This window comes from Ornithorhynchus anatinus, chromosome 9 (genome assembly GCF_004115215.2).
Source record: "Ornithorhynchus anatinus isolate Pmale09 chromosome 9, mOrnAna1.pri.v4, whole genome shotgun sequence".
Classification (NCBI taxonomy): domain Eukaryota; kingdom Metazoa; phylum Chordata; class Mammalia; order Monotremata; family Ornithorhynchidae; genus Ornithorhynchus; species Ornithorhynchus anatinus.
In genome coordinates this window covers 43,129,868-43,150,031 of record NC_041736.1, presented here as the reverse complement: position 1 = coordinate 43,150,031, position 20,164 = coordinate 43,129,868, and the positions used below count along the sequence as shown (strand labels likewise).

The window sequence follows — 20,164 nt, the reverse complement described above, 5'->3', positions numbered from 1 at the left end:
TTAAACACCAATCAAGAAACCAGAAAGGAAGAGTGGGTAGGGGTACGTGTGTGTTGGTGGTGATGAGATAAAATTCAAACAGTTTGATGACGAAAATACAGATAACCTTATTCACATCAAACTTCAGGATATGTACAAGTATTGAAAATGACTGAATCTGATTAAGAAGAGTAGAAAGGGACCACATGCCACCTCTTTAAAGAGTAGTAGGGTAAAATCTGTACTGGGTGAACACAGAGATGCTGAGTCTCTGTTCTTGGGGAACCTTCAGAATTCCCACAAACGTTTGACATAGGCAGAAAAAAAGTTTCACAAAGAGATAGGGCTTTTTTTAAAGAATGAAAGGTGGTGGTGAACTTTTTTTGGTTTCTAGAATTCAGCTCCTACCAAATATTCCTTACCTTTAACTCTCTCTACAAACTCAAGACTCCCCCCACCCCAAAAAACAGTTTTCACTGGATTTCACAGCTCCCTCAGCCTATAATCCTCCCGCTCCACTCCTGTCCAAACTCCTGGAACAAATTGGATACTTAGCTGTTCACTCTTTCTCTCTCCACCTTTTCTCACTCCACTTCAGGCAGGTTTCCATTCCCTTCATTCCATTTAGAGCACTTGCTCTGGGAGTATAAATGACCTCTTCATAGCCAGTTGCACCGAGCTCTTCCCTGTCTAATCCTTGACCTTTTGGTTACCTCCAACACTGATTAGCACTTCCTTCTTCTTGGAGCTCTAGCAGAGATTGGTTTTGGAGACATGGCTACTCACCCAGTTCCTCTTCCTCAGTTTTCCCCACTGGTTTCCCTTCCACTTCTAATTTCTCTAAGGTCTTCACTTCAACTACCTGTTCGGCACATAGTAAACGCTTAACAAATACCAACATTATAACTACCACCTGTGGGTAGTCTTGAAAGACCCTGAGGTCCCCTGCTTTATTTCCCCTCTGCATCAAGCAGAAATGCCTGACCTATTCCTTTAAGACCTCCACCTCTAAGACCACCTGCGGGTTTTCTGGCAAGACCCTGCTCTAAATCACCCTCTGCACCAAGCAGAAACTTCTGACCACTGGCTTTTTTTTTGGTACTTGTTAAGTGCTTAATAAGTGGCAAATACTGTTGTAAGTGCTAGGATACATACAAGATAATTGGCTTGGACACAGTCCCTATCATACATGGGACTCACAGTCTAAATAGTGATGAGTAGGATTAATCCTGATGAGTAGGATTAATCCCCTTTTTCCAGATGTTAGCTAAGGTACAGATAAGTTAAGTGACTTGCCCAAGGTCATAGAGCAGCTTTCTCTACCTTGCATATTGGTGTTCTTCACCACCCTCCAGCTTCACTTTTCATCCTTCCAAACTCATCTTCTAATGGTACCTCACTCCTCATTCTATTCATTCATTCAATCATATTTACTGAGCACTTACTGTGAGCAGATCACTGTACTAAGTGCTTGGAAAGTACAATACAGCAATAGAGACAGACAATCCCTGCCAACAACAGGCTTACAGTCCATCGCCTTCCATTCCAGGCTCATGCCTGGAAATCCTTTCCCCTCCAAATCGGTTAGATCTCATCCCTCTTCATCTGCCAAGTCCTAAAATCTCCCATCCTCCAGGAAGACTTTCCCAATTAATTTTCAACATTCTAGGTTTTCTAAACCCCAGAGTTATCTCCAGCACTTATGAATTCCTATTCTTAGTACTTACCCATATATGTAAACACCTATTTATGTACATACATGTACATACAAACATACATATCTATGTTTTATATATATTTCATTTGCACATTCAGTTGCTTATAGTATTTCAACCTGGCATTTTCACTTTACTATATAACTAATCCTTGTAATTCCTACTGCAATTCCTACTGCTCTCACTATTTTCAAATAATTTTGCATGTTTTTCTCTCCAATCAGCTTGTATGTTCCCTGTGGGCAGGGAACAGAGTGAAATAAAGGAATAAAAGAAATGAATGAAACAGAATGAAATTCTTGGGGACATTTTACTCCAGCTTTACTCCCTGTTGATAATGTATTAGGTGCACCCTTAACCTACCTCCTTCTGTTATGAATAGGGAGCAGAGGAGTCTCATTAACTTGGAACTAGAAAAGTACACTTACTTCTATAAATGTTCACTTATTTCTATTGTGGATATAAACTACACATATAATCCTCTGAGCAGGGCAGACAGCATTGAAACACTCGCTACGAGAATATGTTTGTCAGCTGTTCCCAATTAGTCCAACTTTCCAAGAAACAAGGTAACACCAATGTTCCATTAAAAAGGCACATCTATCACCAAATGCATTTATATATGTCTTAGCTCTTGCCTTTCACTGATTCAGTGACACCAAACTACAGGTTGTGGCAGTAAAAAAAGAGGCAAGTAATCAATATTCCAGTGCATAAAGGATACAGAAAACTACTTCAGGATTAGAGTGCTAACCCAAAGTCAAACTGGGAAATACATTAAGATCTATAATAAAAAAAACCGTATCATGTCCTTTTAGAAAAGGTTGACACAAGCCATCTAGAATCCTCAAGTAAAGTGCCTACTGGTAAAAGGAACAGCTTATTCTTAATGAAAATTCCTAGTATGGGAGTTTTTGTATCTTCTAGTACATATTTCATTCCTGATTTTGTTTTAATTGCACAAACAAAATATTTTAAAAATTACAAGGATATAGTCCCTTGTCCGCTCCCCCCAAGAAACATTTTTAAAACAGGTTTAAGATATAGACAGCCTCCCAAACCAAGGTCAAGGTTACCAGCCTATTTTAAAATTTAAATTCTGTGCATCAGAAGTGCTCTTGAGTGTTATCTTCACTGGTGTTTGCCTCAGCGAAAGAAAAGGAAATTAGACTTACACTGTATCGTCACGTTGATTATATCACGCAGTGCCTTGAGACATGAAGCCATTTTGCATCACGCTGCTCTGAATCTTGTTAATGATATTCATACTCACAACATAGCTTCCTTACACTTTTTAATGCAGCATTTCTATCTGCATTTTGATAACAGGGGAACAGCAGATCTGGTTAGTGGCCCAGCAGAATGTCAGAGGTCCTTTATCCAGAAAGGAAAAGGCATCCTGCACAGTAGTAAAATAATTAAGAGTATCCCTCAGGGAAAGAAAAACTGATGATTAACCTTGAATGCCAATTAGTACAATTACTTTTATAGGACAAGTCCTTCGGTAACTTTAAGTAGGGAAAGGAAGCTTCTTGCTCCAGCCATTTTTATTTTAAATCAGGACATCACACAGTACAATTTGGTTTGTTCTTTGCCCCACCAGATTGTTCTAGCTAGATGGAAGCCAGGAGATGACCTATTCATTAAGCCTGGTTCTTCAACTCTTCATTCATTGATCTCTTGCTCTTTTTTTTCCCCCGGATAGTATCTGTTAAGTGCTATGTACCAGGCACTGTATTAAGCGCTGGGTTAGATACAAGCTAATTAGGTTGGACACAGTCCATATCTCAGATGGGGCTCACGGTCTTAATCCTCATTTTACAGATGAGGGAATTGAGGCTTGGAGAAGTGACTTGCCCAAGGTTACACAACAAACAAGTGGCAGAGCTGGGATTAGAACCCAGGTCCATCTGACTCCCAGATCCAAGCTCTATCCACTAAACAACACTGCTTCTCTTCTTGTTCATACCCTTCCTCCAACCTGAAACTCCCTCCTCCTTTCAATCTCCCAGACCACAGCTGCCCCCATCTTCAAAGTCCTCCCAAGATAAGTTCTCCTTTAGGAAGACTTCCCAACTTGATTCTCTTCTCCTTAGGTCATATTCTCCAACTACAACCTCAGCACTTCTGCACCAAGTACATATTTGTGCACTCAAGCCCAGAATTTCTGAATATATCCACTTACTCTATTTAAGCACTTTCTTACATACACATTCATTTTTCCTTTTTCTACTATATTTCCATTCTGAATTTCCTATTTTAGGTGGCTATCTTTAACTCAAAGTTGATCTGGTGTCAGAACAATATAGGTAAAATTCAGGGACTTCACAGGTTTTCCATTCTACTGCACTCAGTCGATGGTTCTACAAATATCACTTTTTTTTAATATTTCAGGGTTTTGTTGCCATAATTATATAAAATGAATCTCTCTCCCCAGACCTGTGGATGCATGAGCAAAATGAAAAAACTACCTAGATGTCAACTTTGAGCTCAACTGGATAATGCAAACTGTTGCAGAAAAACATCAAGAAAAAACATGAGAAAAATTAGAAAAAAAGTTATCATTTTAGTATTCCTTTTCATTTTGATAATTAGTGGTGCAAATTCAGTTCTCCAATCTAATCACATTCTTACCCAAAACCAAAGCATTACTTTGTAAACAACATCAGTACACTAAAGTCACTGGTCAGCTACCTTGGTTTAGGTGTGCAGCTTCCATAATCTGAATTCCATTCACAGAACACTGAGCTCCATTGAGTGGTATTAAAGTCACTGTCCCGTTGATGTTTTCAAATACACAATGCTCACTTTCCAAATCAAGGCCATGAAGAACTGGATTGACAAACAAATATAGGAAAGTATTTTATTTGCATGCTGGTACCTGATACATTATCTGCAGTTCTATCAGATTACAAATGAGACTTTCATACTTTCATGGCAGAGGGGGGCATTTAATTTGTGGTCACACCACTACAACAAAGATGGTAATGCAGTATCAGTAAGGAAAATGTAACACTGTGACACCTGACAAAAGTCTATGAAATAGCTGGGTGATGATCTTGCAGATAAATTAATGCCATGGAAAAGCAAGGACAAATCGGTCATATATATGCCTGAGCGTGAAGGGGTCCTGGCCTTAGGCTCCCTATTGTCTATCATTTCTCATATCACACTACAACCCAGATCATCCTCTACTTCTGAGTAAACTTTTGACCAGTCCTTCCATCTCAGCTCTCCCTTAACTGTACTATTGTCCATGTTTTCCCCTCTGCTTGGGAAGTCTTGGGCCTTTAGCTTTACTACCAAACCCGCCCCTTCTCCAGAAGCTTCTCCTTCTCCAGGAAGCATTCCCCACTTTCCTGCTCATTCCTTCACTTCAACCTCCCTAGTACTCTCTCATACTTACTAATGTTACTGATTAACTTCTGATCTTTTTTCCTCTTCTCTCAATTGGAACTATGGTTTATTGGTTGATTTATGTCTAATGTGCTGTCCACTAAATGATTAACTCCTAGAGAACAGGGACCTATTTCTTTGTTTTGTGCCTGGTACAAAAGACCTTCCAAAATACTATTTTATTTTACTGATCACAGGTCTCAGGGCCTCAGGTTCCAAACTAGGAAGGGTTTGGGACAAGTTTTGACTTGAAATGGTCTCAATCTGATGGAACATAATGTGTCAAGAGCGTTTGGGCTGCTTGCTACATACATTTAAGTATGTATCACTTAAGTATCACTCAATTCAGGTTCATCAATAACATTTTAAAATCAATTATGCAAGAGGAAAATTGGGATTTAAAAGATAGGAAATGCTATCAAATGGTTACCGATATCCTGCTCTGTTGCAGCATCTTCTCGGCCAACATATGTTTGGCCTTCCTAGAGAGAAAAATGAAATCGATATGATTAGGTGCCCTGGAGGGTTACTGAGAAGAGCTTGAAAACAAGAAACAAATGGCCTATTGATGGCTTTGGAAACAGAATGGAAAAACCCAATAGCTTAACTAACACCTAAGCTCCACCAGCTTCTGCTCTGGCAGCAAACTATCGGCTGAAAAGAGGCCCAGACCAGCACTGGCCTGGAAAATGTCCGAAAGCTGAGATTTTCCCTCAGCCCCAGCTGTCAACTGATAGCCAGTTTTGACCTGACCAGAGAGGGCCTTCCTGGTCCTGAGCACACCCCAGCCTATTTATTTGTTGATAGCTAGGGAGTGGAGAGTTCTCCAAACCAATTCCAGCTCTGAAGACTGAAACCGGCTGCCAGGCACCAGGAGCCTACACCTGAACAGAAACACTCCAGCTCCTAAATTATGCCTGTCTGTTGGCAAGCAGTTTACCAGTATGGCCTGTGCCCAACGGAGGGTTCTAAGAGCAAAATGCTCAGGCTTCTCCTGTGGCCACACCGGCACCCTCCCGAAAATCCAGCTTGCTCCGGTAACTGTTGGCCCTAATCCGGTTGCTTAGCTGAATTTTACAAAGACCAAAAATGAGCTCACAACAATAATTTTTGAGTCTTGATTCTAAACGCTTTAACATTACTCATCTTACGCTCTCTGTCTCCCCATTTCCTTAGTTCCCTGAAAGATAAAGTCACCAGTGACCCAACCCTTACTCAGAATTAGATCAAGCAGAGCTCCAGAACTCACACTGCACCATTTCCTTATAAACCAATTCCCCAATGTCCATTATGACTCTAGATAGAGGTTCGCACCATAAACCTTTGAAGAGATAGATGTTTTCACAGTTTTGGAATGAAATGATAAACCTTGCTGAGGCTGGGAAACAGATTGAAAACACAATTGCAATGTTCAATTTAAGTCATGCAAGCTCTCTGCCTGGATTTATTTATACCTTCAAATGGTACAAGATTATTCCAGTACTCAGAAGGTCATCATCAATGCCAATCAGGTGAGGCAGTTCAGAATCCAAAACAACTCCAATTCCTTCTTTCCGAAGAGCTAGAGTTTGCTCCTGAAATTTAAAAGAGAAGATATTTCTTTAGGCAATAGCAGTCGGGAATGTTCCATTCTCATGACTAAAAAGAAACCTGTGTGTGGTTGTACATCGTAACTCACCCTTGATTGATAAAGTACCATTCCAGAATCCCCAGACACTGCAATCTAGTAGATAAGACCAATTAACCTCAAGTGCAGTTGACACAATGTTAGTAAAATTTTCTTTTCTCTGTGGAAGTGTTGATTAACTAGGAGATGGATAATAAGCAAGGACAAGAGCAGAGGAAAAGAAGCAGAGCATCTGGATGATCCCTACAGCAAAGACAAGTTGGAATCATTGGGAACCAATATATGCCTATGAAATTCATTTATATTAAGTCAAGCCCTCAGTGGTATTTGCTGATCACTTACTGTGTATACAGCTTGTATTAAATACTTGGGAAAGTACAGTACAACAGAGTTGGTAGACATGATACTTGCCCACAAGGAACTTACAGTCTACAGACCTAGATGAAGCTAAATGGTCTGTGGAACTGAAACAGAGACTATTAATGGAAGTCATTTCCAGTGTGTTACATTTCTGAGAAAAGTTTTGACTTAAACTGACTTCAAGTACTTAAGGTTAAAAAGAGTGTTGGTAGATCTGGTTCCATCAGGCACTCTCCCTGTTTCAAGAACAGACATAATAGAGAACTCAAGACAAAAGGGTGTCTCAGAAAATGGTAACATGCTAACTAGGAGCTCCATTATCTGAAAAAAAGCCAGAAGTCTCTTTCCTTCATAACCCCATTTCTCTAGGTAGCCTGGAATTGGGAGTGAAAAATGAGATGAGGATAAGGGAAGTCTGGAAAAACTTCGAAGGAAAAAATTAAAAAAATAAAAACTTTAAAACTAATGTGATATATATTTTACAAAAACTGATGCAAATGAAAGGAAAGGTTAGGGAAAATGGTGTTTAGGTGTTAAGTGCTTACTATGTGCTAGGTACTGGTTCTAAGCTCTGATGCTGATAGAAGATTATCAGGATGGACACAGTCCCTGTCCCATGTGGCACTCACTATCTTAATCTCCATTTTACAGATGAGGTAACAGACACAGAGAACTGAAGTGACTGGCCCAAAGTCACACAGCAGACAAGTGGCAGGACTGGCAACAGAAGCCAAGTCCTTTTGACTCCCGGACCCATGCTCTATCTACTACACCTGCTGCTTATCTGGGTATTTGGGTATTTAACACGTCATTTTTTTTAAAAAAAACTGTTCATCACCCTCACAGAAGATATTTGGGATTTGTGCTTTAGAAAAAATCTGGTAATTCCAGGAATCTTGATTTACTATGCATGGGCTAAGAATGGGGCTTTAAATTGCTTTTGTAATCTTGCAAAAAACAAACGATTCCTATGCTGGCTTATCTCACGTTACAAGGAGACTTCATGTATTGTGAAAGGTGGCATTGGAGGTAGTTATTCCCACTGACTTCTATGCCATTTGTTAGGCTCTGTTACAGAGCCAGCCCAAACACGAAGACCAGGTCTTACAGGTAAGTAAAATTCACATTGCAAATCATCACCCCTCTATTATTTTTCTTCATTCCTAGAGGCTTTTCTGCTTCCTGAGGAAGAGAGATGCTAAAACAGATATGCACCTAAGGAGAGAGAGATAAATACCTAAGAGTTTAGGAGACATGGAAATACTGAAGTGTAAGAAGCGGGAGAAATAATGTGGGAAGATGAGTGACTAATCAGGGAAAGTCTCCCAGAGAAAATGTGATTTCAAAAGGACTTTTAAGATGGGGAAAGAAGTGGTCTGCTGGAGGAGGGAATTCCAGGCAGAAGGAGGGCTTAAGCAAAAGAGATGAGAACAAGACACAGGGAGAAGATTGGGTTGAGAGGAACAAGGCTAGTGAGCTGGGGTATAGTGGGCAAAGAAGCCAAGATAAATAGGGGAAGATTCATGATGGAGTGTCTTAAGGTCACTGGTCAGAAATTATTGCTTAGGAATGGGCCATCACTGGAAGTTCTTGAGGAGTGAAGAGACATATCATAGAGTGGCTATAACCTGAAGTAAAGAATTAATACTGATAATAAATTTGGAGTTTGTTAAGTGCCTCAGTGTCAAGCATTTTTCTAAGCACTGGGATAGATACAAGTTTATCAGGTTGGAAAAAGTCCCTGGCCCACATTCATTCATTCATGTATTTATTGAGCACTATGTGCAGAGCACTGTACTAAGCGCTTGGAATGAAGAAGTCAGCAACAGATACAGACAGTCCCTGCCGTTTGACGGGCTTACAGTCTAATCGGGGGAGACGGACAGACAAGAACAATGGCAATAAATAGAGTCAAGGGGAAGAACATCTGGTAAAAACAATGGCAACTAAATAGAATCAAGGCGATGTACATTTCATTAACAAAATAAATAGGGTAATGGAAATATATACAGTTGAGCGGACGAGTACAGTGCTGAGGGGATGGGAAGGGAGAAGGGGAGGAGCAGAGGGAAAGGGGGAAAAGAGGGTTTGGGAAGAACAAGAATTGAATTTCCATTTTACAGATGAGGAAACTGAGGCTCAGAAAAGTTGAGTGACTTGGCTAAGGTCATTCAGCAAGCAAATGGCAAAGCCGGGATTAAAATCCAGGCCCGTGATCTTTCCACCAGGCCATGCTGCTTCGTTGTACATCCAATAATAATGTTGGTATTTGTTAAGCGCTTACTATGTGCCGAGCACTGTTCTAAGCGCTGGGGTAGACACAAGGGAATCACGTTGTCCCACGTGGGGCTCACAGTCTTAATCCCCATTTTACAGATGAGGGAACTGAGGCACAGAGAAGTTAAGTGACTTGCCCACAGTCACAGAGCTGACAAGTGGCAGAGCTGGGATTCGAACTCATGAGCCCTGACTCCAAAGCCCGTGCTCTTTCCACTGCGCCACGCTGCTTCTCTGCATCCAAGTTGAATGCATCTTGGTGTGGCTATAACCTGGAGTTATAATCAGGGTGCATTTCATTAAAGCATTCCCTAATTACCAGCATGAAATATTAGTAGACTCAGTGTTCTTCCTAATAGTTCACAGACATTCTATAAAGCCTTATGGGTGAGGTTTTAATCAAAGCAACAAATCCTGAATCATGTTTTTCAATCAGTCATTGGTATTTATTGAGAGCTTAATATGTGCAGAACACTGTACTAAGTGCCTGGGAGAGTACAATGCAACAGAATTAGCAAACATCTTTATCAGATGTATGTCAAAGCACAGAAAAGATACACAGGCAGGTGACTTCTATTGTTCTGGATCTTTGTATTCTCAGAAAATAACAATGCTTACATGGTAAAAAAAACTTTCTATGTATATTTTCTTAAGAATATAAAATCAACAAATTATAGAGTATGAAAACAGGAAAAACCAGCAACAGTTTACCTAGGATTATCCACCTCCAATATGTAAAGTACTCTTTGGACTTGATTCCATTTAAACATTCACATTAATACCATGTTTTATACTATAATATACAATTAATTCCAATTCTTTGATCAGAATTTGAAAAATGTAACATTAGATCGCTTGGGTCAAAAGCATTACTTACACCAAAATGAAAAATGCCCAGGCACATACGATGGCAAAACCTGAATTATGGGAAAGTTTTTTAGGATTCAGTGGAAAAATTGATTTGTGATTAATGCTGCCCTGAAGCTCAATGACATTCAAACTGCATTCAACTACTACATGATATTATAAAAGTGTCACCTCATAAAACTAAAAACTAGGGTTTAAATCACTGTTCAAGTGAAAAAGTAATTTCAGACAAAAATATCTATCACATATTAAATATTTATTGAGTGGCATCTACTGTTCTACATAATTTATAAAGCCGCGCTTTGACAAGACCAAATACTTAAAACAGTTCAGGCTGGAGCCCCTCTGCACAACTGCTACCACTTTGGGGCCTAAGAACAAGATAAAATATTTAGAGATTTAGAGCTACTAAGGATTGAAAAGCAAACTGCCGGGGAAAACACCGATATACAAGCTAGGACCAAAGAGTGAAGGGCTTCCCCAGCCACTCCTTGATATTGCAATATTTTGTGTTCTTTTCTTAATGACCGTATATACCTCTGTGCTCACTGGCTCAGACATGGGCAACTCCTTCCTCCAGAAGTAAAATAAAGCTGAGGTGTTTGGATCCAGGTATCCCCATACTCACGGGGTTTAGTTTGGGCACAGCTCCTGAGTTTTGACCAGTGAAATTTTAAACTAATGCTCATTCAGTCGATATCATTCATTATCGTTCATTATTGGTTATCGTTCAGTCGTTTCTTGATGACCATATATAAATCTGTGCTCACTTGGCTCAGACATGGGCCAGGCCTGGGCCTGACACAGAAACTGGACCACTAAGGCCCACCAATAATAGGATCCCTGGAGTTCAAGTCATCTAGCAATAGTGATTTTATGCTCACGACTTCCCTGGCCATCGTTCTTGTGTGAACAAAACTGGGGAAACCAAAGCAGCTACCTTACAGCACTAGGAATTTTCGAGAATTCACTCTAACCTTAGAGGGCTACATTTCTTACTTCCCTCTCCCTCTGAATTCCCCAGGGACTGAGGTCAACACACAGTATTAATTGATTAGACATACTTGTGCCTTGAGTGTGCAGAGCAAATGTACACGGGACTGGATCCCTGCTCATAAGGACTGTGTCTCCTATGACAACCGTACTCTCTCAAAAGCTTATTCAGTGCCCAGGTTTATGGGGAACATGCCCAAATTCCTCTTTGGAGCTGGCAGCATACACAATAGCATAACTCCCAATGTTCGAACTACAAGCCACACCTAGAAATTCAATTCCCAGGTGACTGACCCACCACTCAACTCCCACACACCTCCTTCACTTTTATGTTCAACGACACGATGCTGCCAAAATCAAAAGAAAGAGCCTATCCCAGCTGAACTGACAATCAAAACCTGGAATGTTTTAAGGAGACTGAAGTTTACTTCAGTCTGTCCTAACTAGTAAAAACAGTTTATGGCCTGGTAATATTTTGTCCTCATCAGCAAAGCAGGTCTCAAGTATTTACTGCATCCTCCATTAGGCAATATAAAAACCAAAGACAGCTATTGATTACTCTTTCCTAATCATGATAAATCTAAAAAGGTCCACACCAGAGTGTCTAATTCAGCAGAAAAAAAAAAGTCCAACTACATTAGGTCTTTGTTTCAGTTTGAAAAGCACAGGGCTGGGGAACTCTGTCAGCCAGGAGACCTGTAGGAACACAGATCACAGGAAAAGAGCTGACTTCAAGTCAGGTTGGGGGTGGTCTATGCTTCTTTCAGGCCTCCTTAGGCCAATGCAACCACAGACTCGAGAAAGCAAGGTGGCTGTAGCATTACTAGACACAGAAATTCACAGATGAGAGGTGCAACAAGTCCTAGTAATCTATAAGAACTACTAAAAAAAAAAAAAAGTAAATGCAACTCCTTCCTCCAGAGGTAAAATAAGGCCGAGGTGTTTGGATCCAGGTATCCCCAAACCCATGGAGTTTGGTTTGGGCATAGCTCCTGAATTTTGACCAGTGAAATTTTAAACTAATGCTCATTCAGTCAATATCGTTCATTAATTGGCACTGCCTGGCCTAGCATCAATTATCAATTGCTTATGGTTTTAGTTAGTCGTATTATCTTGAGAGTTTCCAAGTAGCAATGAAAAAATTCCAAAAAGTAGCTCAAAAACTCTCTGAAGTCCATCACCTCCCAATCCTCAGGGTGCCTAAAATTCTCATTCCTATGTACCCCTGCATTCAGAGTGAAAAATTGGCCCTATGGCTTCTTCAGATGATATAACTATAGGCTAGCTTTAATCAATCAATCCTATTTATTGAGCAGTTACTGTGTGCAGAGGACTGTAATAAGCATTTGAGAGAGTGCAATATTACTGAATTGGTAAGACCTGTTTCCTGCCAACTAGGAGTTTACAGCCTTGAGGGAGGAGTTTATAGGAAAAAGATACATGCAGCAGGCATCAGCACCATCTGAGCTGCATTATATTACACTCCCAGATTTGGCAGTTTAGGTACCAGAGTGATTCTGAGTAGGATGGGTTTCCTCTACCATTCAGTCATATTCTGTGCCTCACAGCTTTTTATTTGTACAGCTTGACGTGTTCCTCCACTGGGGATGATTTGGGATGTTTTTTGTTTTTTCATTTCAGCATTATCCACCTGTGGAACTAGCATTTGCCAGGAACCTGGTCTTATACTTCTGTTTATGAGGTAGGTGGAAAATACACAGTAGGTGATTAATAAATCTCAATAATTAACAGCAAACTCCTAGGAAGGGATAAGACAAGTTTAGGGAGGTCCTCTTTAGGGAGTCCTCCTGCCCTTCCTCTACAACAATACAGATGCCCTGCCTCTACAGTACAGATTTCCAAGACGACAATTCTGGGATACTTATCTCACTTATTCTCATAGTTTTCACAGCCAGGTTTGAATCTGAAAACCAGGTCCAGAACCGTTTTTGGTAGAGAAAAAACGAACATGAACTAAAATACAACTGTCCACTACCTCCGATCCTTGGCCTCTTCTCTCTATCAACAAATTATCCTTTAATACAATATCCGCATCAAGTAGAAACTTCAGACCACTGGCTTTAAGACACTCCATCAATTTTCTTTTCTCCCACTCTTCTCCATTTGCCAGTCTTCTTCCTAAGCTAATATTCTCACTGTGCTTTGTCCTTGAGTCTCCTGTCCCCAACTCTTTCTTCAAACCCTCCTGACATCCCATCTCCTCCCTGATGCATTCCCTGATTCACTTATCTTTTCCCTGCCTCATAGCCTCCCAACTACAACCTCAGCACTTCTGCACTCACAGCTACCTAAAGTACTTTCATACATATTCATTCATACATTCAAGCATGGATTTATCCACCTTTCCAATTTCCTCTCCCAATCATTAAATTAATTTGTGTCTGTCTTTCCCATTGGATGTAAACTCCTAAAGGACAGGAATCATACGCTTTCCCTCACTGTACTCTCCCAACAACTCTGTACAATGTTCTGCTCACACCAGGTACTCAAAAAATACTGACTGAATAAAGTCACGCAGAAACTAAGGGTAGTAGGAATCTGAGACGCAAGTTGAGCAGGAAAGAAGTAGTGTTAAAGGTGTCCTAGTGATGGTGAAGCTCCACTTCTTCCCCAGAAGGCAGGAACACTGCAAGAGTTGAAGCATATTATTAATTTCACCATCACCATGAAACACTGACTGATGGTCCATGGGGCTACATAAGATTCTCTGAAATTTGCCCAGAGAAAGAGTGCTTTGTGGTAACTGACCCAGGCAAGAGGGCATTCTGTTATTTATATGGCAGCATTCTAATTACACTACTACATGACAATAAGAAAAATGTTTAGGCAGCTAGAGACTCCATGAATTTTCCTTCACAAAAGTAATGAAATTGCCAATAAATCACACCCTAGATCGACTGAAAAAGCTGGTTTCACAGGGCTTTTGGCACTATCTGTTCAAAATGGTAAATATAATTAATACTGCCCTTTTAATGTGCCGAACCACTTGGAGCAGTTTAATTTCCTCTCCACTTTCCACTGCAGCAACTTCATTCTTTATTTAAACGCTGAACAGTGAACTGCTGGTGCACACAGGTCACAGAATACATTCCAGAGATATTTCCAGTAAAACAGAACATTACGTTGGCCCGAGTAACTCTACCAGCTGACTGCATTTAAATGATGTAAAAATGCATAATATCAATTAAAGAAATTAGGTGTGAAAACACATAAGGGCAAATTTCCTCATATTAACTTTTAACCAGAATCTCTAACAAGAATGAGTTTTGTGTTAACTGGTACATTGAATATATACTATTTAATTCAAATGGAACAGCATCCTATGATACAGGATTCACACAGGTTTTTTTTTAAACATCTTTGTTCCCATTAAACCTGGAAGAGCTCTTTTTCGTATAAAACTTCTTAGGATGGGCTTTTTAAATTAAAAATTCAACTAGTTAAAAATTGTCAGGTTTACTCTTAGACTACAATCTCTGAGACTGGAACCACCTTGTTAAAATAACCCAAATGTGGAGCAAAATGAGGCTTCCACCAAACAAGGATTCAGAAAAAATAAGGGAGATAAGGAGTCTGACCAGGATCCAAACAGGAGTCCTCTTTAAGCTTGGATGAACCCAACTGAAAGACTCTCTAAAACAAAATGGTGACCTCTGGCCTAGTGGAAATAGCATGGCCTTGGAGTCGGAGGACCTGAGGATTAAAATTGCCTACTCTATGACTTTGGATACATCACTTAACTTGTCTGTACCTCAGTTTCCTCATCTGCAAATGAGAATTCAATGCCTCTTTTCCCTCCTACGTAGACTGTGAGCCCGATGTGGGACAAGGACTAAGTCCAACTTGATCAACTTTTATCAACCCCAATGTTTAGAACAGTGTTTGACACATAGTAAGTGTTTAAGAAATACAGTAATAATGAATTTAGCTCAGAAGAACTTACTCAAAAGGAAATGCAAAATTAGAATCAGATTGAAACTATAAACTCAAAAATGGATCAGAAACCAGAAAGCCAGAAAACTACCTTCTTATTCCTTTAATTAACTTTAACCAAGGGGATTGATTAGATGATAGAAACTCCTTTACCATGTGGCAGACCAGGGTCTCAAAGAAGGGGTGGGTTTAAAATTTCCATTCTAAAACTTAGAAACAAGTCTTTACTTGGTTCAGTCTGCTTTCCCACAGTACTGATTAAGCAAAGAGAGAGTTCACACACAGAAGACTTGGCTCCTGAGCAGAAGCAGAAAACCCAGGACCCACTTCCCCTCAGCAAAATGGATACACCACAGGCAGGACTGGAGGCAGGAGTCCTGGGACCTAAGCCCAGCTCCCTCACTTGCCTATGTCACCTGGGGCAAGTCACGTATCTTTTCAGGGTCTCAGTTTCACTATCTATAAAATGAAGATTAAATACCAGCCTCCCTCCCGCTTAGACCATGAGCCCTGTTTGGGATAGGGGCTGAGTCTGGTCTGTTTACAGTGTACCTCAGCACTTGGTAGAAGGTAAGAGCTTAACGAGTACCACAATTATTATTATTATTAGCAAAGTCAGAAAAAAGAGACCCAGGGTTTGATTACATCCCTCCAAAAGAATTCTGAGAGGTTAACACCAAGATGAACAGCATCTTATGACTGTGAAATCTAATGAGCTTTTTGCTTCCCAAAAAGTGTAGTTACTCCTTTCCTTTTCTATATCTCCCTGGCTAACATTTAACAGGATCTCTGATTGGAAATTTGGAAATGACCCAATTACCACCAACACTGATGGTAACATAGCACAGTCTAAAATTAACTATTATTTTTTACCACCACTTTATACTGAAAGTTCATGCTTTCTAGTCTACTTATATAATTTTATACTAAACTAGTTGAAGGAGGATGAAGTGAATTAATTTGCAATAAAAAGAAAAACAGACCTAAGATTACAATAAATTTAAATGATTATCCCTCACTTCTCTAGACCCGGTCACCCTAATTAAAGCTAATGGGATTCTGATCTGGGATTAAGTGGGTCCTTCTCCTTGATATCCCATTTAAATGTTTTATGCAACACTGTAGCTTCCAGAAAACTAATGATGAAGTTACCACTGCCCTCAAAACCATGAATATTGGTAAAGACCCTGTATCTGATGGCAGACCTGCTAAGATCTACAACCTTATCATGATTAGGCCTTAGGAGCAGAAACATAGCTTAAATATTTATACAGGTCTTGTTTCCCCTTCCCGCCCAACATACGGGATAAACAATGATGAAACACCACAGGATCTCAAGTGCCACCAATGTCAAGAAATGAGGTGAGAGATTAGAATGGCACAACTATCGTAGTATCCTGCTGCTCTCCAATGCAGGCAAAATCCTAGCCAGAAGTCTTCTGGACGAACCAGTGGTCTGAATGCTCCAGAAACTATGGCCTCCATCAGTCCACATGGAGCAGAAAATCAGGCAAAGCCATTACACCCAAGAAAATGTAGATAATGAATGGCAGCGTCTGAACCCAAATGGAGTAAAATTGGACGCAGGGGTGGGCAGAGATTGGCAAGAGATTAGATGCTGGGACATCCTTTGGAGAATAAGGAGTGGGACACGATCACAGGACCAAGGTGAGAAATTTAGATAATGCTTCTTGAACTTGAGGGGTTCTGTTTATCTGCCAACAGACTTTAAAACTGTACATAAAGTAAAACATGACATGAAGAATACACATGTACTGACTTTTTTATGACATACTGAAGATGTAGTTAATGCCAGATTTCTAAGCTTCAGCAAGCTGTCAATTATGTCATATTGCTCCAGTAATAGTCAGTTGTCAAATCTTGAATGACACATACACAAAACTATAATTTCCTAGGGAGAACATATATGCACATACATACACACAGGGCACAGACACACACACAGACACCCGGAGAGACAGACAGGAAAAAGGGGAAGGATTGAGAAGGATGTGCAACATTATGGAGTGCAATCTTCAGAAGCATAGGAAACAATGTCATCACATCCTGTACATTTTATGTTAGAAATGTAGCACTTTACTCTGGGAGTCTAAGAGTCCTTGTCCCATAACTCTACTACAGTATAGGAATAGAAATCATTAATAGAAAGATGCAGGTTTGCTCAGGATTTTACTTAAGTGTGCTGGACATTTTTTTTTAATTGGGAAGAGAAGAGGATGGGAAATGTTTATTCTCCACCTAAAATACTATCTCTTTTTTAATTAAGTGGAAAGCAAGCAAATTTTTTAAAAATCCTCTACTTCATCATATTAATATGAGGAAGCTTACATTTCCCTTTCAAATACAATGATGGCAAGCACGAATAAGCACTCTGAACCCAAGCTATCAGTGAAGCGGAAGTAAATGCTTAATTCTAGGATGGAGTGTTAATCCTCTTGGCCATTAAGATTTTGCTTTTATAAGATAAATATAAATTTGTGTCAAGGGGGCACAGCTGCTCCTTTGGTGCCACTGGAGACAGAATACTGGGTTAAATTCATTCATTCAATCATATTGATTGAGTGCTTACTGTGTAAAGCACTGTACTAAGCGCCTGGGAGAGTATAATATAACAATAAACAGACACATTCCCTGCCCACAAGCTGGTTTCATTGGTCCAATTCAGATGTGTCATAGCATTTTTCATGTTCTTAAGATCCAATCTGACCATCTACTAACCCTGACTAGATTGTTTCTGGTAATGGTTTCAACAATTTCTGCTGCCCTTACGCTAAACGACATCAAGCTACGGAAGTTTTGGACAAAACCAAAATTTACTTCTCATAAATGAGTCACTTTAATAACTCAGGATTTTCAGTGCATTTTGAGTAGAGCTCTGTCCGGACAGAACACGATAAGATGTCAGAAGAAATGGTTGCATGTGTGTGTGGTGCTGGTCAAAGATGTGAGTTCATTATTATATCCCTAGCACATGGTTAATGAACAATGCAACCTCCCCATTATATGTGACTTTCAGAAATAAAATCTTGCCATATGTAGAAGGTTTGGTTATCTCTCCTGGGAGGAAGAGCTACTTCAGGAATGTCTCTATCCTGAGAAACACTTAGTATTCTGACAGAAGGATGAGTCCCTTTGAAGAGTTTCAGATTTATCACAACAGATTTCTGTACTAAGTGAGGGAACCGGTAAATGTTTGTAATTATCTGTCTAGTACTTAGGGAAAACATTACCCCCCAGATTTATCTAGAAATATCTTTTAACATTTACAATAATAAAAATGTTGGTATTTGTTAAGCGCTTACTATGTGCAGAGCACTGTTCTAAGTGCTGGGATAGATACAGGGTAATCAGGTTGTCCCACGTGAGGCTCAAAGTTAATCCCCATTTTACAGATGAGGTAACTGAGGCACAGAGAAGTTAAATGACTTGGCAGTCACACAGCTGACAAGTGGCAGATCAGGGATTCGAACCCATGACCTCTGACTCCCAAGCCCAGGCTCCTTCCACTGAGCCACGCTGTTTCTGTAAGATATGCTACTCTTGAAGATTTATGTCTTCAAGAGTAGCACAAAAGCCAGGTGTAAAAATATGACAGATTTCAATGGGATGCTCATATCAACCACAAGACTGCATAAAGTTTTCTCCACATAACTTAAGTGTATGCATGATGAAAAGGGTAATGAAAACTTTGCAACTGATCTGAAGTCAAAAATCAAGAATAATTCAAGGAGAAATTAAAAGGATCTTTTAAATGCTCAATTTGAATTGCTCCCAAAGCCAAAGAATTATTGGAGCTCCAGGTCTCTGCAAATTAATCCTCGCTATGGTAACTATAACTGTCTGACTCAAATTTTAGCCCTTGAAGCTAAGATTTCTCTGGTAATGAGATAAGTATTTTTAGAGGAGGAAGGCGCCTTGGATTCTCCCTAGGGAATTATAGTTTATGTATGTGACATTCAAGATTTAGACAACTGACTATTACTGGAGCAATATGACATAATTGACAACTTGTTGTGGCTTAGAAATCTGGTGTTAACTGCATCTTCAGTATGCCGTAAAAAAACTACTGCAGGAGAGATTCCAGGAAGATAACTTCATTATTTAAACAATCAGATATAAGCATTCATGTTAAAGTTCGCTTCCCTGCTTATAAGCAACTTCTGAATTCAGAGAAAATAATGGTCTAGTTTTGTAAAATTTACACAATTTAGTTCTGGTTTTAAGAAAAAATGCCATGCCCTAAAAGTCTGGATTCCACTCCGACATCTTGGTCCTACTGCTCAACCACGAAGACACCAGATCCTGGTTCATTTTCACTGTAATTAATCTAATGAACTGGTTGAATATGCTTTCAGAAGACATCTTAAAAATATCACTGACTTTACCCCAGGGCTGCAATTTAACCTAGTGGCATGCTTTCTTGCAACATCTTGATATCATTAATTCTTGCCCTTAGTCACGTTTTACGTCTGTACCTTCATATGTTGTGTTAATTTAGACAATTTGTGTTTTATTAACCAAATTAAATAGAAATGTTCTTTAATGGAAGGCTACAAACTTAAAACCCATCTTTTCAAACAGACTGCATCTATATTTCAATAGGCAAATCTGAGAACACATTTGCCAGACATGAATTACAAAACAGCCAATGGCTTTTAAAAGCAAACAGACGGAATGTTGATCTAATTACTACAATAAAAGTTATTTAAAATTCATAGGTATCTCATTGTTTCTTGGCCTGAATTAACAGAAAGGGAATACACACACACATGTCAATGTTTTGAGGCAGTCTATTTTAAAGTACTGTTCCAATGCACCAAACAATACCCTGATGTAGCATTTGCTGAAAGGTTTAATAAATTTTAATTGACCTACTAAACTGCACCCAAATTTACCACATTGGTCAATGAGTCATCGCCACTTGAAGTATATATTTCAACATGCACAGATCTCAAGTAAGTGCAGGTAATTAAAT

At 39.6% G+C, this 20,164-nt stretch overlaps 1 protein-coding gene across 7 annotated transcripts in view; it reads right to left on the bottom strand.

The window, feature by feature from the left end:
- The window catches only part of KIF16B (kinesin family member 16B), a 212,348-nt gene that overhangs the window by 114,933 nt on the left and 77,251 nt on the right, over window positions 1-20,164 (bottom strand). For all 7 annotated transcript variants that reach the window (XM_029072597.2, XM_029072598.2, XM_029072599.2 and 4 more), the window contains 3 exons: window positions 6,545-6,664; window positions 5,521-5,572; window positions 4,389-4,526 (listed from right to left, as the gene is read on the bottom strand). In XM_029072597.2, the coding sequence (XP_028928430.1) occupies window positions 4,389-4,526; window positions 5,521-5,572; window positions 6,545-6,664 (310 nt within the window). The remainder of the gene's footprint in view (window positions 1-4,388; window positions 4,527-5,520; window positions 5,573-6,544; window positions 6,665-20,164) is intronic.